The 26,827-nt window shown below is 42.8% G+C and overlaps 1 protein-coding gene across 1 annotated transcript in view; it reads left to right on the top strand.

Moving 5' to 3' along the window:
• SV2B (synaptic vesicle glycoprotein 2B) overlaps positions 1-22,128 on the top strand; it is a 178,635-nt gene extending 156,507 nt beyond the window's left edge. The window contains exons 10-13 of the mRNA XM_026510421.4: positions 9,875-10,008; positions 12,353-12,553; positions 16,459-16,618; positions 19,042-22,128. Coding sequence (XP_026366206.2) covers positions 9,875-10,008; positions 12,353-12,553; positions 16,459-16,618; positions 19,042-19,225 — 679 coding nt within the window. The 3' untranslated portion in view covers positions 19,226-22,128. The remainder of the gene's footprint in view (positions 1-9,874; positions 10,009-12,352; positions 12,554-16,458; positions 16,619-19,041) is intronic.
• Positions 22,129-26,827: the final 4,699 nt, after the last annotated feature.

Here is a 26,827-nt window from a genome sequence, read left to right as displayed (position 1 = left end):
ATTTGGAATTTTTCGGTGTTTTTTTGAAAGTAAACTTTTAATGTTAGAACAGTTTTAGTTTCACAGAAAAATTACAAAGGTAGCGCAGAGAGCTTCCGTATACCCCACAGCTTATTTGTTCTATTATGACACCTTATGTCACTATGACACATTGGTCACAATTACTAAACCAATATCAGGACGTATCCGTAACATCCATACTCCACTTGGATTTCCTTATTTTTTTTTAAAAGATTTTATTTATTTATTTGAGAGTGAGAGAGAGCGCACAAGCAGGCAGAGGGGCAGAGGGAGAGAGAGAAGCAGACTCCTTGCTGAGCAGAGAGCCTGATGTGGGGCTCCATCCCAGCACCCTGGGATCGTGACCTGAGCGGAAGGCAGATGCTTAACCGACTGAGCTACCCAGGCGCCCACACTCAGATTTCCTTTTACCCACTGTTCTCTGTCCCAGCATCACACCCAGCCACCACGTCACCTTTTAGTAGTCATGCCTCCTCGGGCTCCTCTTGGCTCTGACAGTCCGTGGCTTGCTTTTTTACTTCCTGTTAGGAGCACTTTCTTGGCCACATGTTCTATATTTTAATGACAAGTTTGTCACTTTCCCTTTCAGATGGGTGCCTTTTGGCTCTTATTTCAGAAATCTTTCATGTTTGGAGTTGTAAAGTCATTTTTGGTTTGTTTCTCTTTTTTAAAGTTTCCTTTCACACTCAAGGCCTTAATTTACATGGATGTGGTCTCTGTCTATGAAAGGGGAATACTTCAATATTCCCCCCATGTGAATAGCCAATTGTTTCCACATCTGTAAAATTGGCCATCTTTTCCCTGTTGGTATGTGGTGACACTTCGGGGTTCCTCGTATGTATGACCGTGTTTCTGGGCTCTGTGTTTGGTTCCATAGTTTTATTTGTCTCTCCCTTTACCACACTGACTTCAGTGCTATTAACTTTATTGTTTTGTTGTGTTTCCAGGAGGATTAGTTTCTTCCACCTCGTTCTTAACATTTTTCTTGGCTGGTTTTGCCCCTTGTTTGCTTTTTCAGGTGCATTTTAGGATCAAGTTCTAAAATCCCATTAAACACAGCTGGTTGGGATTTTGATTGGAATGACCTAGAACGTCTGGATTCATTGGGGGACATCTTTAGAATATAGGGTCTCCCAGTCATTGCATATTGTATTTCTCTCTGTTGACTTAGTCATTCTTTGATGTCCTTCCATAATGGTTTATACTGTTCTTTATAAAGTTCTCATATGGGGGCATCTGGGTGGCTCAGTCGGTTAAGTGTCCGACTCTTGGTTTCAGCTCAGGTCTCCATCTCAAGGTCGTGAGTTCAAGTCCTGCACTGGGCTGCACACTGGGTGTGGAGTCTACTTTAAAAAAATCGGTCTTGTATGTATTTTGTGAAGCTTATTGCTGATGCGTTATTCCTCCTGGTGCTGTTGTGAGTGGGGTCATTACCCTCTCCTCTTTCTCCTCCTCCTTGTTCTCCTCCTCCTCCTCCCTCTTCTCTCTTGTTTCTTTCCTCTTTTCTTCCTCCTCCTCCTTTTTCCTTTATACATGATTTTTTTGGATCTAACACATTGGCCCAACTCTTTATTCATTTTGATAGCTTCTTGGTAGATATGCTTGGCTCTTGTATGTGACAGACACACTGACAAAAGTTAATGACAGTCTAATCTCCTCCTTTCTTATCCCTACAATTGTGTTCGCAGTGAGTTTCGTTGATTAGGACCTCCACTTCCGTGATGGATCGGAGCAGTGTTGACCTCAGTGGGTGCTTTTGGTGTCTCCCTCTTAAGTAAAACATCTGCTGTGTGTTTTTGAATCATAGACTTTAGAAAGTTAAGGAAATTCTTTTCCCTTTTGAGTGTACTGAGATTTTTTTTTTATCATAAAAGTGTATCGAGTCTGTCAAATATTTTTCTGTGTCTATTACGATAACTATGTGGTTTTCTCCTTGGACCTACTAAGGTGATATATTAAAATAATAGTTTTTCCGATTTTCAACCACATGTGATTTCTGAGATTTATCTTACTAATTCATTGTTAATTTTTTCAAAGTGATACATTGGCAAATTTGATTCGCTAGTGTGTTATTTAGGATTAAGTGAAATTGGTGTATATTTTCCTTATATCGTTCTCATTCAGATTTGGTATCAAGTTTATAGCCCCTCCCCCTTTTATTTCTAAAGTGAACTGTGTAAGATGGGGGTAGTTGATTCCTTGAAGGTTTGGTAAAGTTAGCCTCTGTGTCCATATCAGCTTGCTGTTAATTGAGGCCGCAGATTTTGATTGCCAATTTATTTTTAAGTGTCATTAATATATTCGAGTATGATCATTTTTCTTTTGGAAAGTCATTTCCTTTAAGCTTGAAGTATATTGTCACAAAGTTCTTCATAACATTGTTTTATGAAGTTTTAATTAGATTTGCAATAATAAATCCTCCCTTTTTATTGCCAATACTGTTCATTTGTGCTTTTGGTCTTATTTTATGATCAGTCTTACTGGAGTTCTGCATATTTTATATTTAGGTAATAATATTGATTTCTTTAATCTTTCTTTCTTAGGGTTTACTTTTTTATGTCTCAGTTTCTTTACTGTATTTCTTGATTTTTTAAAAAAGTGAATGAATTTAATTCGGTACATTTCACTCTAATTTTGCTTTGGCTGTTTCAAACAACTTTCCATGCTTACTAATACATATTTTATATTTTCTGGTAACATTTACTCTTCATCTCACAAATTATTTGGGAGTACGTTTTAAGTGTCAGAATGCTATTTTTAGAAAAGATTTGCTTATTTGGGAAAGAGAGAGTTTGAGTAGGAGGATCAGAGGGAGAGAGAGTCAGAATCTCAAGCAGGCTCCACACTCAGCTGAGTGCAGAGCCCAACGTGGGGCTCAATCTCATGACCCTGAGATCACAACCTAACCCTAAACCAAGAGTCGGATGCTTAACCAACTGCACTGCCCAGGCATCCCGCAAAATGCTGTTAATTATTGATTATATATATATATGTTATAGACAGAAAATGCAGTCTGTATGGTATAGGACTTCTGTTTTTAAAGCTCTGTTTTTATGTGCATACACATTTACATTTGTTTTGTCTAATTGGTGAATTGATGCCTTTATCATTATGCAATGCACCCCTTATTCCCTGATAATATTCTTTGTTCTAAGTTTACTTTATCTGATGTTATCAGATAAATACTGAATCTCCAGTATTCTTTTGATTGGTGTTTACTATTTCCGTTTATTTCTTTTTACGTTTGTTATGTTTTTAGAGTTAAGCAGGTTTCTTGTAGATAGCATATAATTGGGATCCACTTTTTCTGTTATCTTGTTAGCTGTTTTCTGTTTCTTCTGTTCTATTCTTTTTAAAAATTTTTTTTCCTGCTCTATTTTAGATTATTTTCATAGTTCCATTTTATCTTCACTATTGGCTTATTATTTGCTCATCTTTAAAAAAAATTTTAATGGTTGCCTTGAGCTTAAAATGTACATCTTTAATCAGTCTATCTTCAAATAATATATTAATTTCATGGGTAGTGTGAAAGCTTTACAGTAGAACATTCTCATTTTCTCTCATGTTTTATGCTATTGTCATGCATTTTACTTTTACATAGGCTATAAGAACAAAATATATTGCCACTATTTTTGCTTCATATACTCAATTATCTTTTAGAGTGATTTAAAAAAGAAAGAAAATGTCTTTTAGATATGCCTATAATTTAACCATTTCTGGAGATCTTCATTTCTCTGTGAAGATCCAAGTTTCAAATGTAAATTGATATTATATTCCTTAAGCTTGAGGAACTTTACTGTTTCTTATAGTGCAATTGTGGTCGCAGTACATTTTCTCAGTGCTTGTCTTAGAAGTATTTCTTCTTCGTTTTTTGTAGGATATTTTTGTGGGTATAGAATTCAGGGTTAGCAGTTTTTTCTTTCAGAAATGTGAAGATTTCACCCATGTGTGTTTGGCTTTCATAATTTCTGACAAGAAGTCTGCTAAAATCTTTAATTTGGTTTTCTCAGTGTAATGTGACTTTTCCGTCTTGTTCCCGTCCACATTTCCCCTTCATATTTGGTATTCAGTTGTTTGAATATAGTGGACTTAGGTGTGCCTTCTTCCTCTTCCTTCTTCTCCTTTTCTTATTCTGTATTTACTCTGCTTGAGGTTCTATGAGTTTCTTGGAGCTGTGGTTCGACTCTTTCATTAATTTAGAAAATTTTGGGCCGTTATCTCTTCAAATATGTATTTTTAAAAAAAGATTTAGTTATTCATTTGAGAGAGAGAGCGAGAGCACATGTGAGCAGGGGGAGGGGCAAAGGGAGAGAGGGAATCTTAAGCAGATTCCCAGTGGAGCACAGAGCCTGATGCAGGGGTTGACCTCATGACCCTGAGATCAAAAATCAAAGATCAAAATCAAGAGTCGGCCACTTAAACAACTGAGCTACCCAGGTGCCCCTTCAAGTATGTCTTATGCCAAATTTTCTTTCTCTTTTCTTTCTTAAATTCCAATCACACTTAAGTTTGATTGTTTGAGAGTTTCCCAAAGCCTTTGGAGCCTCTTTTCTAGGGTTTCCCTTTATTTTTCTCTTTATGTTGTAGTTTTGGTAACTTCTCTTGAATTATATACAAGCTAAGTAATTCCTTCCTTAAATATGATGAGTCTACTGGTGAGTCCATCAAAGGTATTCTTAATCTGTTTTCTTGCTTTACGAAATTTCTAGTATTTCTATTTGACTATTTCTAATAGTTTGCATATGTGTGCTGGAATTTTCCATCACACACGCATGTTACCCACTTTTGCCATTAAGGCTTTAATATGCAAATGATAGTTATATTAAATTACCTAATAGTTCCAGCAATGATGTCATATCTACTTCTGGTTTTTTAATATTACTTTGTCTGACATAATATTGTTTTACTCTCGCTTCTTTGTGTGTCTTGTAATTTTTGGTTGAAAGTCAGATATGTAGGAGAGTAGAGACCTTGTTAGGAATGGGTACATCTCTTTTCCTAAGCACTTACAGGATGTGGGAGTGTTGAGTCAATCTAGTCAGTATTTGAACTTGTTTTGGGGTTTTTTGGGGGTAGCAATTATTGCCTTAGAAATCTGTTGGGACTTCCTTTTTATTGGAGTATAACTTATAATTTATATACAGTAAAATCCACCCTTTTTACAGTATAGTTCTGTGAGTTTGCCAAGTGCATACAATCATGTAACCACCACAATCCAGATACCATTACTCCCCAGATTTCCTCATGCCACTGTGTAGTCAATCCTTACTCCACCTCCAGTCCCTGGCAACCAATGCCCTTCTTTCTGTCATATAAATGGAATCCTATAATACGAAGCCTCTTAATCCTATTCGTTTTCATTTAGCATTATGTACTTAGATCTATCCGTGTTTTTGCACATCTCACAGTTTATGGCAGAGTACTATCCATGATGTGAATGTACGAATACATTTTTATCCATTTACCAGTTGAAGGAATTTTGTGTTCTTTCCAGATTTTAGCATGTTTAAATTAACGTCTTCTATAGAATATTTACAATGATATTTACATATGAAGTTGTTCTATTCTTTTCCTCTTGCAAATTAATAATTGCTTTTATCTTTATTATTTCTTTTTTTCCCTATATTCTATTTTTATAATTCTGCTTAAGATTTTACTCCCAAAGGCTGTACATGTTCTAGGACGTTTGTAAAAGGGACAGGATGCGATCTTGTGACTTCCGCACTGGGGTAGTGTTGAGCATAAAAGAAACGGAAGAAAAGAAGTTGGGTTTACCAGCAGACCCACCGAGGCACGAGAATGTATGTTCGTAGAGTGGCTATTGGATTGACATTGGCACCAGTATTTCCATGAATACTTCTTATTCTCCATGAAGTAATATGTTCATCATTTGGAGAAGAAAGATAGCCATATCGTAGGTCCACTCCTTTATTTCTTTTCAGGCAACACACAGTTAAGGCACTCCCCATTTATAGAACCATATAGAGCTGGAAAAAACCACCTTTTCAATACCTATACTTTAAAGATTTGTAAAGGCCAACCTAGAGAGGAGAAGAGACTTGCCTGAGATCTCTTGGTGATTAAGCTCTGAAGGTTGGACTCCACTCATCAGTTTTTGGGGAGTGGTATCAGAGGTAGGGGAGAGGCCTGATGATGACACAGGAGAATTTAACAAGTTATGTGGAACATTCAGGCAAGACTTCCACCTTCCTCCTCTCTTTAAGGAAACTAAGTCCAAGCATATATTTTCTGAAGCGAACAATCCCCTTCTTTAAGCTCTGCTTTGCTTCAGGTTAGGCCCTCACACGAGATAATGTGTAAGAGACTAGAATTCCAGTTCTTTTCCAAACGGTTCTATTTCATTTTACTGTAGTTGGAAGGCTTATGATAGTAGGATAGGTGTATGGAAGCTGTGGAGAACTGTACCCTTTGTTTATTTTCTCCCCAAAAGGTGATTTAATTTATCTGAAAGAGAACTCTCTACTTTTCAAAAAAGGCAGTTAAAGGGTGTATGTAATATGCCTCCATGTTTTGCACATGCTGTTCCCCCTGCCTGGACTGCACTTCCTCCCACTTCCTCCCTGTCTTCACTTGGATAGCTTTTACTTGTCCTTCAGGGTAGGTCACCTCGTGCTTTTCCCAACCGGATCACAAGTGCCCCCTTTGAAGTGACCTTAGAACATACCTCTGTCTTGATAATTATCACCCTAAATTCTAATGATCTGCTTTCTTGTTTATCTTTCGTTAGACTGAATTCCTGAGGATGCCATCAAGTAAAACACAGTGACTAAACAGATACAGTTTTTTGGCAGAGTTTACCATTTGGGGGACTAACCATTGGCCTGAGGATAACTGACATAAAGTGTTTGTAGTAATAATTCTGCCATAGATTCTGGATTGCCAATGGCTCCTGTTTTCTTACAGGACAAGTTCCATAAGATACTTGGTCTTACTTTTCTTGCAGGCTTTGAGCTGAGATCTCTTGGTGATTAAGCTCTGAAAGCTGGACTCCACTCATGGTTTTTTTAGGGAGTGGTATCAGAGGTGGGGGAGAGGCCTGATGATGACACTGGGGAATTTAACAAGTTATGTGGTACATTCAGGCAAGACTTCTACCTTCCTCCTCTCTTTAAGGAAACTAGGTCCAAGTATATATTTTCTGAAGGTCCAAGAATCTTGGACCAGTTCAGTATATAAATTAGAGATAGGAGGTGATTTATAGAAAGACTCATAAAATATGCCTTGGCCCTTTCTCCTTTTATCTCTTTCTTTATCACTTTGGCTTTTTATAACTCACTTGGAGATACATTTTAAGGTCTGCTTACGTCACGCCCATTATGATTTATGGCTCTGCTCCCTCACCCACCCTTGGCAGAACATTAAAATATATCTGAGGGCCACATCAGCAGCCTATTACTATATTAAAGAGAAGGATATATTAAGAAAGGCAAAGACCTGAGACAGCCTCCAAGAATAGCTTTCCCGAGTAAACATATCCAGCATACAAATTACATTAATTTTGAAATCAAAGGCATCTTCCTGTAACACAAGGCTTACCAATTTCCATGGAAATCTGAAGAGTTCAGTGATAGCCTTTGGAGGTCCCTGTTTAAACGTCTGTAGCAAATCTGACCCTATGAAAAATTCTATAAAATAATTTGGCTTCTCTAGACCAATGGCTCTCACATTTTAAAAATAATCTGGCATCTGCCTCTGGTGATTCTGGTTCAAGAGATCTAGGAATATAGAAAACTGCATCTTTCATAACAACCTTTGGTTTTATTCTGATGCAAGTGTTCTGGGGACTTCTCTTTGAGAAACACTCGCTCAGGCCTTCTTCCTGGGGGAGGGGAGGTCTTTTTGCAGAAGCTCATGACAGGTGACTCTAGAGTAGGGTTGTTAGCAGAGTACAATATAGCATGAAGGGAAAGGAGAGCTGGTCGTCATCTGTGGTCGCAGACTTGGTTATGTGATGGCCCTGAAGGGAAAAATGACCTTTGCCACCTCTATCATGGTGACTCCCATGGTATTGCTGTCTGCTGGCTTGTTTGTTTTTTTCCAATTAGACTTGAGGGCAGGGACCATGTCTTTCCTCTCTGTAGGCATAGCACCTAATACCATGACGTACGTTTTGCTGAAGACCGAGTATATAAACACATGAATAGACAAATGAATGAGTTGTAATTGTTCATAAATGGAAATAGATCCAAGGTTTCTGGCTTAAAAGTTTTGACCATGCTTGGTAAAGGTCTGGCAAAGGATGCATGGCAGTATGTGGTTTTGAATGTAATACTGCTTTTGCCTATTAAGTTCGTGTCGGAGTTGAAGTAGAACGGTGGCTCCCACGCATGGCTGTACCTCACAGTCACACAGCTGTTTCCAGCCTTGTTTTATTTTTCACCAAAAAAGTAATACGTATGCTTGGTATAAAGGAAAAAGGAATTTTATCCCATCGCACCTCCCCAGGACCAACCACGTCTACCAGTTTCTTGTGTAACTCTTGGGGCATATTCTGTGCATTTGCAGGCATATGGGATATATACTTTCTTACATGAATGGTCACAGCTTGCATTGGATTTTTTTCAGTTAACAATCTACCTTGAAGGAAGAAAGGGATAAAGAAAGGGGGGGTAATCAGAAGGGGGAATGAAACATGAGAGACTATGGACTATGAGAAACAAACTGAGGACTTTAGAGGGGAGGGGGGTGGGAGAATGGGATAGACCGGTGATGGGTAGTAAGGAGGGCGCGTATTGCATGGTGCACTGGGTGTTATACACAACTAATGAATCATCAAGCCTTACATCGGAAACCGGGGATGTACTGTATGGTGACTAACATAATATAATAAAAAAATCATTAAAATAAAAAAAAAATCTACCTTGAAGATTGTACCGTATTAAGACACATCGATCTACCTAAAAACTGTGAAGGCCACGTGGTATGCCACTGTGTGATGTCTGTCTGTCTACCTACCTACCCATCATCTGTCTAGTAATCAGTTCTTATTATGAGAAATGTTGCAACGAGCATCAGTGAATGTATCTCTTTGAATGCGTGCACAAGTACAGATAGGGTCAATTCTTAGAGGTGGTATTTCTAGGTCAGTGCAACGGCGCACTTAAAATTTTGCACAATTGTTCCCCAAAGAGGCTCCACCAATTACACTCTACCAACCATGTGAATGAAAGTGCCTATTGCTCCAAATCTTTGTTGGGAAAATTTTTGAAATGAAGACTTTCAGCCCCTCCCAAATGTATTGCTTCCAAACCTACTAGGATGAGCTGAGGGATCTGCATTTTTTAAAAAAATTTTATTTATTTATTTGAGAGAGAGAGAATGTGCGGTGAGCGGGGTGGGGGGGAGTTGGGCAGAGGGAGAGGGAGAAGCAGACTCCTGCTGAGCAGGGAGCCTGACGCGGGGCTCAGTCCCAGGACCCCAAGATCATGACCCGAGCCAAGGGCAGATGCTTGCCAACTGAGCCACCCCAGCAGCCCGGACCTGTGTTTTTAAAGCTCCTCATGAAGGGCCACATGATCAGTATTTTCATTTCACACTAGTTCATATCTTGATGAGTCTGACGCAGAAGGTCCATGACTGCATTTGGGAATCACTGGGCTGCTGCACAGTAACCCCCGTATCTACCTGGACCAGATACCAGCTTCCACACTCCCGGTGCCCTCCATCCGTCATAAACACCAGCTAAGGCATAGGGAACTAACCTTGGAAAATAATGTTTCAGCACCTTTGGGTTTGAAGTTCTCCTTTTTCTGCCTTTCTGTGCTTTCCATTTTGGTCTCAAGTCTTCTCTCTTCCTGGTTGAATCACTCAGGGACTAATGTCTTTCCCACAGGTTCACAAAGATGTACTTTAAACACGTCCTCTTTGAGGACACGTTCTTTGACGAGTGCTATTTCGAAGATGTTACATCTACTGATACCTATTTCAAAAACTGCACCATTGAATCAACCATCTTCTACAACACAGGTGAGAACAGGGGCGGTGTGGGTGCACAGTATCAAGGGTGGACTGGTCTTATTTAAGAAGCAGAGTGCCCAGTCATAAGCTTTAGGTGTAGTAAGGTATATACAGACACGGCTACTGAGCGTCAGGGTAGAGAAATGGGTTCTAGCCCCAGGTAAGGCACGGATTAGTTGCACTGTCTTTACCAATGCATTTAATCTGTCTGCATGTTTTATCGTATGTGAAGTGGAAACAAAAGTTCTGGGTGAGTGCTCTGATCTCAAGGAGACCGACGCTCTCTGCTGTAGGTCTTCGGTAGGAAAAAACTATGACACGGATGAAAAGCCAGCATTCCAGGAAGGCTGCATTTTATGTGGGGAGTGCATTCTCGAAGACCTCACATAATTTGAATGTCGCAAAATTCAAGGCTCCTGTTCTCACAGTAGTAAAGGAAAAGGGAAAATTGTATCTTTTCAAGCCTTGTGCATAAAGTGAGATGAGAAGCGTATTTTAAAAAACGCACCATTTTGGACTTCCATGATTAAAAAATATTCACAAAATCCCACCACTCTATCACTCCTCGTTAATTTTACTGCTCTCATTATATGTTAATAACATACCAAGGGGAGTTGAGACAAAAGAAAACTACCTGAACTTTACCAGGGGCTTCACCTACATTGTATCTAGTGAGAAAGGTACAATGACTCCCATTGTATAGCTCCGGAAACCCAGGCTTACACCCTTGCCCAAGGCCACAGCTAGCAAGCTGAGGGAGCGTGGATTCATTCCTGAGTTGTTTGGTTCTTAAGTCTGTGACCTTTCCACTGACCTCCATGCATTGTGCGGATATTAGTGTTTTCTCCGGGGCCTCAGCACCGTGGTTGATGCGAGAACATCTTTTTCTTCCATGAGGTCAGCCTCAAAACGTTCCATATCTGGCCTCCAAATATCCCTCTGTCTCTAAATGATCCATTATGAGATGTACCTTCATAAATTTTTTTAGCCTGAATTTTAAAAAATGAGAGCTACATTGCCTATTTGTCATTAAAACCTGATGCATCTTTTAGTTTCTTCTTCCAAGTTTTAAGATTGCCTCTTTGTTTGCATACGTGGGGATTGGTGCAGACACCAGTAGTCAAGAAATGTCAGTGCTGGGAAGTGATGGAGAGAATCAGGCGTACTTTTCCAATTTTGTAGGAGGAGTTTCGGGAAGGTTAAAGAGGGCCAGCCGCAGAGCCAGTTCCCAAAACCCAGATTTTCTGAGAGCTCACTTAGGCACTCTTTCTGCTCAGAGTTGGTGTTAGAAGGTGTTGGAAGCCTTGGGAACTAGGTCCAAAGCAAATGGTTTATATTTTTTAAAGACTTGATTTTTTGGGACATGTTTTAGGTTTACAATGAAATTAGAAAGAAGGTACAGAGATTTCCATAGAACTCCTGCCCCCGCATCCTTGCCTCCCCCATTATCAACATCCCCCCACTAAAGTGGTGTATTTGTTATCATCCCAAGTCCAGAGTTTACAGGAGGGTTTCCTCTTGGTGTTGGACATTCTTTGGGCTCGGACAACGTATAATGGCATATATCCACCATCATCATGCCATATAGAGTATTTTCACTGTCTTAAAAATCCTCTGTGCTCTCCGTATTCGTCTCCCCTGCTCCCCACCCTGGAAACTACTGAGCAAATGGTTTGTAATTTTATTTTTAATTTAATTTAATTTTTATTTTTTTTAAGATTTTATTTATTTATTTGTTTTAGAGAAAGAGAAAGGGAGGGAACACGAGCAGGGGGAGGGAGAGAGAATCCCAAGCAGACAGTCCCTGAGCACAGAGCCTGACGTGGGGCTCAATCCCAGGACCCCAAGATCATGACCTGAGCTGAAATCAAGAGTTGGACACTCAACTGACTGAGCCACCCAGGCACCCCGCAAATGGTTTTTATTTTGAAGAATGTTCAGATTTCTGCATGGGCTCTGGAGTGGACACCTCAATCCGGACCCAGTGTTCTTGTCTTCTGCTTCCTATACGCTGGGTAGTCTCGGAGGAGTGGCCCGGCCTTGGTGTGGACCCTGGTGTCATCTCACTGATGGCAACAGGACAGTTTCCTACTCGAGAGATGACGTATTCAGATGTGCCTCTCCAGGAGTGTTCGTTTCATTTCCCTTTGCTTATGTGAAGTTGAAGCAGTCATTACATAGAGTTTTCTCTCCACACCTGGCCGCACATCACCTTGACTTTGAAATTGTCTGATTGCTGGAGGCTTGGGGCAGCCTGCCCGGGGAGGGGGCACAACTCCATCCCCGCCTCTGCCCCATCTCTCTCCAGACCCCCTCCACTGTACCTGAATCCAAGGTGTCCTTCTCTCCCCAGACCTCTACGAGCATAAGTTCATCAACTGCCGGTTTATCAACACTACCTTTCTGGAGCAGAAGGAGGGCTGCCACATGGACTTTGAGCAGGATAATGACTTCCTGATTTACCTCGTCAGCTTCCTCGGCAGTCTGTCCGTCCTGCCCGGGAACATCATTTCTGCCTTGCTCATGGATAGAGTTGGCAGGCTCAAGATGATCGGTGAGTAGTTAGGGTGCCGCATCTCCTCCAAGAGGCAAGGATCGTGGCTTTCAAAGTGTATCAAGAGAGAGGGTTTTTTCTTTTTCTTAAAGAAATCTTGCACTGGAAACCAAACAGGTAAGATGGGATCTGCTGGTGGGGAGCCTGGGAGGCAGGCGTGTCTCCAAAACCCCAGGACTCCATGGATGTAGTTTGAGGCCTATGGTCCAGGTCAGGGACTCATCTTCATTTCCCAGCCGAGCAATTCCGTGACAATCACTTATGCACTATTAGCACTTCGGTAGGGATATTAAACATGCCCATCCTACCTGCTTTGTAAGATGATTGTTGGAAAATATATAAGATGCTCTTCAATGAACATTGGTTTGTCTGATGGGTTTAAAATAGATTGCGTTACTTATTATGATTTCATAGTGATCACACTTGGTTTTGGAGGTGGACAGACTCACCTCCGAGTCCTATCACCTCAAGGCTATTTGACTTTGGACATGTTCCTTTACTTCTCCAGGCTTCAGTTTCCATATCTGTACCTATAACTAGCTGGTAGGGTTCTGTGAGGCTTGAGCATAATGTAGCCAGAGGACCTTAGAGTGCTTGGTGCCCTATAGGTTCTCGAAAATGCTAGAAGTTTTCATGTATGCCTTGCTTCACTGCACCAGGACCCGTAACAGTTTGCTACAGAAACACAGGCTGTGCACGGAAAGTGAGAAACAAAACATACACACCCAGGGCCAGGGAAAACATATATAGGAATATATATATTGTAAAGCCAGGGTGGGGAGGAGAACAACACTCTGATACACACGCCATGAAGGGTCTACTCTAGGGTTGTAGTAGATCAGGAGAATTAATACCCACTCCTTAGCAGCAAAGCTCAAAGGGAAATAAAATAAATCACATAGTCATTTTGTCAGAGAAGAGCACATTGATCAGAGCTTGGCACGGGAATCTTTTGCCAGTGTGGGTCTCATCGAATATTATTATTGTAAAAGTAGCATGAATATTCAGCAGTGTGAGCATAAAAAGGCAGCGTGTGGGGAGGATGGAGTCACATGTAGCCATGGCAGATGGAGCTGTCTCCAGGGTCAGAGTGGGGCGCTGGATAGACCTGAAGCCCCTGGGGGAAGGGCAAGGTTGACTAACTCCTTCATGCCCGAGCTTTTCCACAGAAGGTAGCTTACAGTGCAAGAACAGGGACTGGGAATCAGATGGCCATCTCTGCTGACATTTGCTTTATCAGTCTACACACCTTCCTTTCCTTCTCTGAGCTTCTGTTTCACAATTGTGAAAGTAATACCTTCGTTTGCACCAATGAGATAAGGTGTGTGAGTAGACAGGTGACATTTCTGTCGTTCTGCCCCTGGCCTTTCCAGCCCCAGGTTGAACAGCGAATGCTATGGTTGAGCCCTGGGGGTAGCTCAGGACGTCCTTGGGAAAGCAGGGTCTACGAGAGGTGGGGGGGATGCACGTGTGCAGGGGCGTGGCCCGCCCCCTGGAACAGCCATATGCTCCCCCATGGAGGCAGAAGGAAGGCTGGACGAGGGGAGGAGGCAGGGCAGCCGGAGAGCGGACACCCCCTTCGCGGCCGCTGCACCCCTTCTTGGCGTCAGGCATGTATCCCAGATCAGAACTGATTTCTGCCACGTGCCCCAAACTGGAGAGCTGGAACTACTATTTCTCATTCTTTGGATCCCCCTCTTTCATTCATGTCTGTATTTTGTTTCTGAGCTGCGCTGTTAAGAGCTCAGACAGTTCTTTCTTCGACCTTTAGTAGAAGGTCCGGCGTGAGGCGGACCAGCTGTGCTTTTCTCAGTGCACAGCACACACTGGATGCTGAATACACATCTCGATGGGACGTGGGTGACCTGTTTGGAAATAGTCTTTCCATGAAAGGAAAGAGCTATTTCCTTAGACAAATTCCCTCTCAGATCTCCTGGGGCATCAGATGTGTCCCGCAGACAACGGGAAGGGAGCAGTCACCAAAACCGACAGCCTGCTCATGCTCACGGAGCAGATGATCTACTGGGAGAGACAGACATAAACTAGAAATTTCATTGAACAAACACTTATAAAACACGTGTTATAGGTCAGGCTTCGTGCCAAGCATTTTGTAAATATTAACATATTTAACACTCAATAACTCGGTGAGGTAGGTACTATTTTGTTGCCAACATTTTACAGATAGGGAAAGTGAGGCAGCACAGAGAGATGAGGAGACTGGCTCAAGGTCATGCAGGGGAAGCTGGGACTTGAACTCGGGCCTCTCCATCACAAGGGAAATGAGAATTAACAGAGGGAAGTACAGTGGGCCACAGGGATCTACAGTAGGATTACCTAACATCGTTGAGAGGTCAGTTCCCTGAATATCGCTTGATTTATTTGATGGTAATGTTTTGTATTCAATCAACATTTGTCAACATTTACTGTAAGCCAGGTGCCATGGCTGGCCAATTTGAAGAAGGCATGTGTTTAGATGATATGGTTCCCAAGGCACTTGTGGTCCTGTAGATGTTTGCCTCCTTCCTAGCTGTTTGGGAAGATGTTACCAGGTGACCTGCTCACAGCCCTGCCCCTTCCAAGAATCCGCAGAATTCAGGTGACAGTTACCATGTCCCAGCTCCTCAGTCGGGTTTGGCATCAGTGTTGGGAGCTCCAGATCTGAGGGGGAGATTCCAGGCAGAGCCCCCTTCACCCCCTCAGGAAGCCCTTGTGGGGGAGGCCAGGCCACCAACATGGCTTCTTGGCAACGGGTCCCCCAGGGTCCTGATGCCTGGCGGGGGAGCATTGGCCTGTTTCCCAGCTGGTTGTTTGGAAGCCGCTTTCTTTCCTTCTGCTAACTATTCCCACTGCATTTCCAGCCATACTCCTGGTCCCTGTCCTGCATCCACTCCACACTCCCCAAGCTCTTCTGGGATGGATGGAATGGATTTGGACAGCATTTGACATGGCCTTCTTTCAATGAGACCTCTTATCATGAGTCGTATCAGCCAGAGTGCTGGTGGGAAAAAGAATCCACTCCAGATAGTTCTAGTGAAGAGACTTTATGGATGGGATGTGGCTTTTGAGGCGGGGGGCCGGGGGGGGGGGAACAGGGTTATGAAACAAATAAGGCAGATGAGATACCCGGATGTTAGCAAAACTGGCAGCAGCTACCACCCCTAGGATTGCAGGGAGAAGACGGCACTCACAGAGCCCAGGGAGAGCTGGAAGCAGGGAGGTGGAGGCTTCTGGAAGGATCTCTAGGCTTGGGAGGGGATGAGGCCATGACCAAAAAAGGGCTTTATAGATAGACAGGAATCCGGAGGAAATACTCCAACCCCTATCTGTTCCCAGCTGACGAGGGAGCCGCAGGTATGCAGTCCCTGGGGTTAACTTCTCAGGGTCCGGGGCAGGGCTGAGAAGGGCAGATCAGATATCTGGAGTGGAGATAGGATACATGGAGAATCAACAGCAGGGCCCTTCCGGTTTTCTTCTGCAGCTCATTTATAGTTCTGTTCCCAATAGCATGTAAGCTCCACGAGGATTTTTTGACACTGCTGTGTCTCAGGCACCCAGAACGATGTCTGGGACATAACAGATTCTCAAGGAATGTGCCCTCAGCCTCCTCCCCAGTAATTCCGGGCTGGGCAACTCCGCAGAGGGAAGATTTCACAATCCTTCCAGAAGGCTAACTCTGGTGACATGACCCCTGCAAAAGGCTCTAATCCCGTGGCTGGAGTGCCATCTGTGTGTGTGGGGGGGGTCAAGCTGCGCTTTCTCTGGGTAGAGATGGACCTGTGACTTGAGGTAATCTGTTACTTCAGGCACACCTGTGAGGATGGGAGAGGGGAAGGCCTATGGGTGGCAGTCTTGTCTAAGACATGGGCTTCATGGTTTTTTTTCCTGCCCTTGACCTCCCCCCGTAGGTGGCTCCATGCTAATCTCGGCGGTCTGCTGCTTCTTCCTGTTTTTTGGCAACAGCGAGTCTGCGATGATTGGCTGGCAGTGCCTGTTCTGTGGCACCAGCATTGCCGCCTGGAATGCTCTGGATGTGATCACGGTGGAGCTGTATCCCACCAACCAGAGGTCGGTTCTTCCCTGGGCTCCCCTCTGGGACGTGTTCAGACTTCTTGGGCCAGAAGTCTACCCATTCCAACATCCTTCCCCACAGCCATCTTGGCCTTCTGGTGTTTCATGGGCCAAGCATCTCTTTGGTGGTTGAGTTTCTCTTGCATGGGGGCTGGCATAGGCATGGCGGTGAGCAGGCTAAAGTCTGATGGTGTGGGGTGAGGGGCCAGGTACAAAGGACAAGTACAAGCCATGTTCGGGAGAGAGAAATGAGGGTGACGCCATAGGTATCATGCACTCCAGAGAGGTGAGAGTATTGGGAGAGAGGGGGAAAAGGGGAAGAACTAGATAAGCAAAGGGTGGGGGAGAGGCAGGGGCAGATAAAGGTGGGGATGACTCCTGATGGTCTAGGGCATTTGCAAACAATGTGGTAGGAATGCCTGGTGCTTACTTTTATTTTTGTGCAAGTCGTATGGAAAGAGGCCTGTTTGAAAGGCATAGGGTCAAAGCCATTAGGTAGCAGTCATCTCTCCTTATGGAGAGGGAGCTGTGAATTTTAAGGATGGCGGGTAAGTGGTCCTATGGTCAAAAAGGAGTGCGAAATGATGTGGAAGGTAAAGGAAATTCTGTGAAACTTCGTAATGGTATTCCCCAAATTGGTGACAGAGGAATTAGAAGATGGATAGCTACGGCAAAGCACAGTAGCCCGTATTTGGAGCCCCTCTCTCCTGAACCAAAGAACTTCTAAGTTTTACAAAAAATAAGAGGAGGAAAAATTATCATTATTTCAATGGTATATGATTTTTACATCTAAGAAACCCAAGACAATTAACTAAAGAGACTGTTAGAAACAGTAAAATAATTTGATAAGGTAGTCAGTAATAAAACTAACTTAGTAACATATGGGATTTAAAAATGTATCCAAACATTTAAAAGTAAAACTGAATTCCATTTCATAATAGCAGAAATCATAAAATATCTAGGAATATAAGACTATAAGGAACAATAAGAAAGATAAAACACTTATGTGAAGAAAACCATAAAGCTTTCCTGAGAGATAAAACAGAAGACTTACATATATGTCAAGATATACTTTCTGAAATTCTAAGAAGATTTATTCTTACATAAATTTCAAATCTTCTTTTGTTTCCTTCTAACTTCAAAGAGTCCCCTCAGAATTCAATGAGATTTTTTTTTTTCCTTCCCTCTGGAAGCTTGGGACCACTTTGGAAATTTCATTTGGAAAAATACACATGTGAAAATATCCAAGAAAATTCTGAAGACAAAAAGATTGAAATTGGAGGCTAGTTATATATAACATGATTAAAAATGTAAAAAAAAATTCATGTAGAAAAATATGAACACATTCTTAATAAACCTGTGGTATGAAAAAGAAATATTTTGCGTCAGTAGAAGAAAGCTGGTGTTGGGAATATAGTCTCTGTATACAGATGGAGTCATGAGAGGACAGATGATTAAGATCAGTTGTCACTGAGGAGACACCTGGCTGGCTTAGTCAGTAGACTGTGTGACTTTTGATGACGGGGTAGTGAGTTTGAGCCCCACGTTGGATGTAGAGATTACTAAAAAAAAGAAAAAAATTAAAAAAAAAATAGTTGCCCCTCAGAAGTGTGATCGAAGGACAATAATTAGGATTTTGCCACGGATGACAGAAATCTCAAATAACTGCAGCCTTAGGAAGGGTAGGAATTTCCTTTTTCTCTCCTGTAGAAGTCAAGAGCAGGCACTGGCAGGCTCTTTTCATCTTGTTGATCACCCTTTCATGAACTCAGCCATGCGCCAAGATGAGACCATCTACATTTTTGGAAGCAGGATGGAAGGAAGAAAAATGGAAGAGAAGAGAGCAAAAAGTACCACTCATGACATCTCTCAAGGAAATTTCTCGGGAGCTGCCACTTGCACTTACATCCCATTGGCTAAAAACATAGTCACATGGCCAGAGTCCACAGCAAGGGAGTCTGGGAAATGTAGTCTATGTTTGGAGAAATGCGAGTTAGGGACATCTAGCAGTGTCTGCCATAGGAGGGTCTGGGTGTTATTAAGGAGGAACAGTGACACTTTCTGCTTCATTCTCTCTGTTTTTTCAGTGTTTCACAATATGCATGTCTTATCTGTGACAATTTCAAAGAGATAATATTTGAAAAGAGAAAGAAAACAAGTGTGAAGGAAATACTCCGGAGTGTTATAGTGGTGATTGCCTTTCAGTGTTGGGGTTATAAACCTTTGCACCTTTATGTTAGTCTGTATTTCCAAATTTGATTAAAATGAGAATGTTCGACTTTGACATTTAGCAATAAAAGTTCCCTCCCACACCTTCACTATACCTTCCCTCACAACAAGGGAAAGAAAGGACCCAGTCACTCTCATCCAAGGAGGTCTGGTTCATCTTTTAGAATGATTACTCTCTTCTTCTTTCACAGGGCAACAGCCTTTGGCATCCTTAATGGATTATGCAAATTTGGCGCCATCCTGGGAAACACCATCTTTGCTTCTTTTGTTGGGATAACCAAAGTGGTTCCCATTCTTCTGGCCGCAGCATCTCTCGTTGGGGGTGGCCTGATTGCTCTTCGGCTGCCAGAGACCCGAGAACAGGTCCTGATGTGAACAACCTCTGGGGAAAGAAAATGGTGGAAGAACCTTATCCAGGAACGTTAAGTGCACCCACGCTTCCTGTCTGTCACTGTGCAGAGGACGCAGGAGGAGAAGTTAATTTTGTGACTCCTGGCTTAGGACCCATTTCAGCTGTCAATACGTGTGTAACTCAGGTGACTGACTTGGGGGTGTCCTGAATCACCTTTAGAATCCCAGAGCTGTGTACTTGGCTTCGGGTCTCCCCAGCCCATGCAGGGGAAGAAGGATCACATCTTCCAGTGGGTGCATACACAGAGCAAGGAGTGTATATTCCCCAGAGTGAGGTGCAAGGACTTATTTGCATTTCAAGATTAATTTGAGGGCAAGAAACATTTAAGCTCCTCCTCCATAAAGTTTCTCAGAGCCCAATGACCTAACAAACTGACTTGCCAGGTGAAGTTAGAGTCATCATAGAAATATTGGGCCGGACGTACAGGATACTTATATTTTTGCATTTAAAAGTATCACCGATCCAATGTTCCATGGGAAAATTGGCACAATAGCATTGAAGATACTCTAATATAGAAAACCAGAAATTTGAGAAATATCTATAGAAATCTACTCTCCCCTCAACCAAGCGTCCTAGGTTTTCCATGACGACGAGGTGGTGAATTGAAGGATATGCTATTTATTCCTGTTTTGATCTCTTCAAAGAAACTGAATGCGATAGGTATTCTGTAAACTAACCTTGTACATAAACTCTATCTGGGTTTCATTTGCAGAAATGGTACCTGCAAATATTTGCCAGCGTTTTAGCCATATTTTGGGAGGAGTTGGTGTTTGGGGTCCCAGGAAATTGGGTCTGGTTGAATGAAATGCAAGCACAATATCTTATAGCCATTTAACTCGCTGTCAGGAGGATGCACGTCACAAACTCACGTTGTACAGTTCGCTTAATCCAGGCACTTTTCTTCGTGTAGGTGGAGTAGTTCCTTTTCTCTCTTACGCAGATCACTTGCGAAACAAGCTCACCATCGTGGGTACCGGCATTAGACGCTGCTGCTTCCCCAGAAACAACAGAAGGGTTCAGGGGCCTCTGGCACTCTCTTTATAGGCAAGAATAAAATACAGCAGACAACGTGAGGGATTGAGGGAGAGATGGGAAAGTGTAGCCACAGTTCTCCAAAGCGTAAATTCTTTTTGTTTCTTTTAGCTGTAAAACATGATCTGTATTTGTTATCATGGCCAGGTCCCATGAGAAATTGATGCTATGTGTCTCGGTTCAGGACCTTTGAAAACAGATGTCAGTGGCATGGGAATTAGGGCATGCAGTGGATGTCAAGCATGTTTCCCTTCAGTGCTCCAAATGAATTCTTTTCTGAGACCTGTTTGGAACATGCATGGGGGTGGGGGTGGGGTGGGGTGGGCAACCCAGGAAAACTGCTTTGGCAAGGGTCAGCAATAGACTGAAGTCTTGACAACACAGCAAAGGAAGGTTTCTTACACTGGAGCTCTCCAGCGTGGGAGGGCAGTGAGCTGTGAGCTCTCGTCCCTGGAGGTGGACTGGCCGGGGCCAGGTGAACAGCAGTTTGCAAGAACTCATGCTTCGAGTTGATTTGCAGTGTTCTCAGTGCTGTCAAGTGCCACACGGTCCCTATCCGAAATCGCCAGAAACTGAAGCAGGATAATGATGACCCCATGGCGTGTTTGCTCAGCTTTGGGGAGACACTTAGGCTCCAGGACCGCTTCAGGACCTCTTTCTGTTGTTCTCTGGAGTAACAGGTAGACAGGAGGAAAGAGTAAATATTACAACACCTTTCCACCTTGGATCTGAGATCAGTTTTAATGGTTAAAATGTTGACTCTGCTTTCTCTTGTCTCCTACCTCTTTATTCACTCTTTTTTTCTTTGCAGGGAAGGAAGACATGTCAACTCCAATATGACACCCTGACCCCCCAGTATATAAATATACTATTGTGTATTAACATTTCTCTCAGTGTTTTATAGGAGTCCCCTAACATAAAGGCTACATCAATAAGGAGAGTCCCAATGTAACATAGCTGTAAAATACTTTCTGTACTCTGACCATGTGAAATGCAGTGGCTAGGTTCGTTGGAGAGAATCGTGTAAACGGAGATGGCCGCATCCCTTGTAACATTATTCTTCAATGGGATGATACGATTTACTGAGCCTCTACCACTTAAGAAATTTACAAAGCAGGTAGAGTCTGCATTTGTAGTTAAGATGGATCTTGTAAATCTCACGTCTGATTAATTTTTGAGTGTTGAGGTGGCTGCCATAATTTGGGGGTAAATTCCATTTGGTTTTCAAGCTCTAACTTCTGCATTACCTTTATGGCTCCTTAAACCAACCACCTAACCAACCAAGGGCAGTTCCTCTCTCATCCATCACGTAGCCCTTTGTAAAGGGTGCAGCCAGGCTCTGCAGCCTTTCCCCGTCCGTGAAGGATTGCCTAGTGCTGGTACCTGGCCACTTCTTCAACGCTGTCATTCCTGCTGAGATAAATGCTTCTTTAAAAATAGTCTCTGTGGCAGGTTATTGGGGGATAATGTACAGCATCCCTGGCCAGGCACTTCTTTTTCATTTCGTGTTCTACCCCGAGAAACTCCCAGTGGCATCCTTGCTGCGCGGAAAGACGAGGTTCTCCTTCGTTGAGCAAAGCGTTCACGGTTCACGACGTATTTTATGATGCCGTTTTGGGAGTCGTTACTTTTAACAGCCTCAACCGTGTTGTGTCATCTCTTGATGCTAATTTTGGACCTTCTGTTTTATTGGAAATAATTAGTGAAAGCTCTGTGCCTATTTGTGAAGTCCATAGCACACGCACCCGAGGTCATGTGATAAAGTACCACGTTCCCAGGGTCCCTGCTACCTTGTATTAGCTCATTAAAAATAATAATAAAAATAACTATAAACAAACCTTCAAGAACTGAGGCTAGAGGTTATTTCCAGACACTAAGGTTTCTTCTGGATTCCTAAGCTGATTGGATCGGTTGGGGTTGGCCTGTTGAGAATTGTGTCTTTCATCTTATTTTGCATGTGGGGACATTGAGAGGTCCAACGATGTGACCCAGGAGACATGTAGCATGGGGAGTGGGTTACAAAGCCTACAGTGAGGCTGTCTCTATAATTCTGGAGTAATCTCTCAGTCAGTAATCCCCTCCTACCGGGCCTCCCGTTGAGTCTCTGAGGAATGGGAGCGCGAGACAAACATTTATCCTCCATTGCCAGAGGCCATTCATAGACAACTCACTTGATTGTCTTACCTGGAATAAGTGGAAGGATCGCCATATATATGAAAAGATTGGTATTTATGAATCCATCTGGTCACAATAAATCCTTACTGTGCTCATACCATGTGCCAGGCTCCATGCTGAGCCCCGCGGGATCCAGCGGTGAAAACCCTGGTCACCGGTCCTGCCTCCTGCCTCCTTCTACGTAGAGCAAGTGGGCAAGATGGTTATTAAGTTGGCAATAAAAACAACGAGCGATGATCTTATCATCGGTAAAATGCACCTTCTGCTTGGAAGAGGATTCTCATTTCCCCACCAGCCAACTGTGGATTTCTGAATCTCATTGTTTTCTTTCCCGTTTCTCTTTTCCTTAAGGAGTGTGCTCATTTCTTATCTTCATAAACCAGGTAAGGGAAAAGACACCCGAGCTCATTTTCTCCAGAATGTACACAGTTTTTACTTCATTGACTTTGCAGAGGATTGTACAAGAAAGAAGGGGTGGGGGCCCGGAACACAAGCAGGACACTGGGTAGTGGGCAAGGCTCCCAGGAGTCCCGGGCAAGGGGTTTCTACTTTCACCTTTGGCTCTTTTAGGGGGCATCTGAGCTAACACTGACGCAGTCTTTAGGGTTTGGTTAGGATTAGGTTGGATAAGCCCCAACCAGCAGGTTTAGAGTATATCCATAATAAGTTAAAGGTTCATCTCTCTCTCGTATTAAGGAAATTCGGAGGAAAGAAAGCCATAGCTGGTATGGCTGCTTTGTGGTCTGGAACAGACTCCTGCCTTTAGGCTCCTCAATTCCTCAATTTTTAGTGCACTTTTTCCATGAGGCCACCTCAGGGACCGGGATGGCAATTTTCCTGCTGGTCCTCACATCCACGGTTCAGGCAGGAAGCAGAAGGAAGAGTTAAGGGGCAAGGGCCAGCACCTCCCAGCTAAGACCTCCTCCCTTGAAACTTCTTTTAGATGCTCCTTCCAGTTTCTTCCATATGTATATTGCCATCCTTCCTCCAAATTGAGGATCCTGCCGCTAAGGGAGGAGGGGAGAAAGGAGAGGGTGGCTCATGCTTCTAGAACCTTAGGGTGTATCAGAATCCCCTGGAGGGGCATTCAAACTCACACTGCTGGGCCCCACCCCCAGCTGGGGTGGAAACAGAGAATACGCATTTCTAACAACTCCCAGGTGTTGCGGTGGTGTAAGGCCTTTGGGCCGTATTTTGAGAAGCACTGACAGCCTACCAATTTCATCCGTTGGGAAGCTCTAGTACCCTGATCGTTTAAGTCTAGCCCAACCAGAAACTCACAAAAGCTAACAGCTCCTGAAAAATGCTCACCATCTTCTCGAAGTCCAGAGACAGTCCACTAGGGCCAGAGCATCAGGAACTGAAGAGCATCAGTAAAAACACTCCCTTCCCTGGAAACTGCTTGGGTTCACTCAGACCTTGAACTTAGGAGCCCATGTCTATTTGTAGGTCTCTAATTATTTCCTGGGCTCAGCAGAGGGTAGACACCCTTTCACCGGGGGTTGATGAGCTCTGTTTTGCCTGTTTCCACGAGGTAATGACTTTTACAGACACAAATATATTTTTGGCACATTGTAATCCGTTAGGCCTTAGATCGGTTCTCTTTGCTACTAAAAGCTTTCTCTGACCTAGGGCTGCACGGTGGGGGGGGGGGGGGGGCTAGGTGTGAACCTGACCTGTGATAGTCAATCTGAACTTGGTTTGGAAAGGTTTCTTGAAAAAGGTGAAGAGATATTTCCTTTAGGTAAGAGAAAGGCAGAGTGGGACAAATTCCTTTACTTAGACCTCATTCAACACATATTTACAGAATGGCCCCCATGTGTCTCGTTGTCACAGGTCCCTACCTTTAAGTGGTCCCCACCTCCCTGACCCCATCCAAAGTCTTGTGCTTTTGTGGGTAGCTGTGTGGCTTTCAGGTATAGCCCTAGGAGGAGTTTGGAAATAAATCCCTTTGCATTTGAGGCAAGCTTAAAGCACATTTTACTTAATTTGCATTAGTATGGGGAGGAAATTTCTGTGCATGATTTTGGTGACAGCAATGAAGTTTCTAAAAAGATTAATGATGAAATGAAACAGAGACTAGAGCTATCCACAAAGGTTAAGTGGAGAAATAAAAGTTATGTCATGGCTAATTATGGAATGAAGAGGGGCTCTGTTTAGCAGGACTGTAATACACCTTCTGGAAATTTTGAGCCATGAGCTGAGTTCCTGTCACCTCACCTGAAACACATACTCAGCTGTCCATGCACCTCTGGTCCTGCTGGTTTAAATGATTTTTAAAATTTTAGAAATGATAAAGATGTACTCCTTCAGAAAGAGACTGTCCTCTACCCAAGGTAATGTGGCCGCCATATTTGATAATTTTGCTGGGAAGGGGAGTCTGTTTAATCAGTGACTGTCACTCAAAACCACGGTCCCATCTTCCACTTCTTACATATGATATAGAATCTCAGTTATTCCGATTTCTCAAAATCAGCCTGTGTGATTTCAATAGGGCATGAACAAAAGACCCGTAAAAAGATCTTTGCAGGAAAACCAGACTTTGGACTATAGCACAAAAGACTGCTTCAAAAATACTCAGAAAACAAGTGGTAAGCTAAAGATGAACACATTGTAGGTGACTCTTACTTATTAACGTGTTTCTCCCAAGAATTACAAAGCAAATTCTATCAACCTCAAAAATATTTGAAAGTGATAAAACTAAACTGTAAAATGTGTTTTATGATATAGCTTTCTTTTCAATTTGGAGTTGGTCAGTTGGGGTCAAGAAAACCCAAGTATAACCAATGTTTGGAGTGGATCACTGATAGCTGATTTGCTTGTCCTTGTACTAATGATTTTAATAAGGACAATTTACAGAAGCCTACAGTCTATATATTTTACAGTGGAAAAAAACTAGAAACCAAAGATTTTTTAAAAAGATTTATTTATTTATTTGAGAAAGAGAGAGAGCATGAGTGGGCGGGGCAGAGGGAGAGGGAGAGAGAATCCCAAGCAGACTCCGTGCTGAGCACAGAGCCAGATGCGGGCCTTGATCTCAAGACCCTGAGATCACTACCCGAGCAGACTAAGAGTCAAGTGCTCAACCAACTGAGCCACCCAGGTGGCCCAAAGATTTGCAATCGGAATACAGGTTGTCCATTGCTGAGATGTGTGTTAGAACCAAGGCTGTCACGAGTGAAGCATAGAAAGGGTATTGATGTGTATCCAGCATATTTAACACATTATTTTGAAAGATAGCTCAACATTTTAAAGTTACATTTTGGGGAATGGGAGGTATTCATAACATACCAAAATAAAAAAAAATACCTCCCACAGCATCTAGATCTGAAAACTCTTATTGCTTAATCTACATGCCATGGATTAGTCAGTTTTGATTTGGGCTATTTTCACATAAGGGATAAAAATCTAAAAGATATTTTAAAATTTATACGTGTGAAACACTGACCAAGTAGCTAAATGCAGATTTGTCAATTCCACTACATTTCAAATGGGGTCAAACATTGAAATAGCTGACCTGTACATTTCCAGTTTCAGGAATGGAGTATATAAAGTTATTTTTCTGCATGAGATTTGGTCCCAGCTTTTTGGTCCGTCTGAGTCGTGGAGGTCCCCGAACCTGAGAGATGAAGGGAGTGTTTGTACTTTGGTTACCCCTTCTCTGTTCTTGAGGTGATGGGTTAGGCAGGTAAAGCAGCAGGCTCAGGTATTAGGAAGTTTACTGGTCCATCTTTCCATACCGATTTGTGCTGATGAATCTTTTTTCTATTTAAAGTACTAAGCTGTATTTGGAAAGTCCAAACTAAGCCTCCAGGCTCCAAAGAGCCATGATGGGGGATTAAGAGTTTTTATTCTCTGGTGGGAGGGCGGCTGAGAGACATGCCATTTTGGGGGAGAGGTCAAAAGTTTTCAGATGTGGGTGACTATTCATGGTGTTCCTGAATGTTTGGTCAACGGTTTTGAATCTTTTCTTCAGCCACTGCTACAAACGTGGCTATCTCCGTCCTTTGATTGGGTGGAACACTTTTTCTAGCCTGTCGGGCAGAGAGGTTAAGCAGTGATGTCTGCTATGGCAATTTGCTCCTGGAACCCTGGTGTCCGGGAAAAAGTCAAAGGCAATCTCTCCTTCCTGGTGGCCCTATGAAGTGCTCTAAGATTTGTAAAGAATACTTTGTGGGATAGAAGGCATTTGTAATACCATCACTGTTGATGAACCACACTGCCATAGAGCCAGTGGAGGAAGGATGTGTTTCTTTGGAAGCGTGCCATCCTTCTGTAAAGCACCTTCAAGTTGAGATGACGAAAGGTCAGGTATATTTCACAGACCTGTGTCATACTGAGCCGTGCTCTGTTGTATG

This window comes from Ursus arctos, unplaced genomic scaffold (genome assembly GCF_023065955.2).
Source record: "Ursus arctos isolate Adak ecotype North America unplaced genomic scaffold, UrsArc2.0 scaffold_28, whole genome shotgun sequence".
NCBI classification, from domain to species: Eukaryota; Metazoa; Chordata; class Mammalia; order Carnivora; family Ursidae; genus Ursus; species Ursus arctos.
The sequence above is the reverse complement of the archived record's forward strand: the minus strand, read 5'-3'. Positions and strand labels throughout refer to the sequence as shown.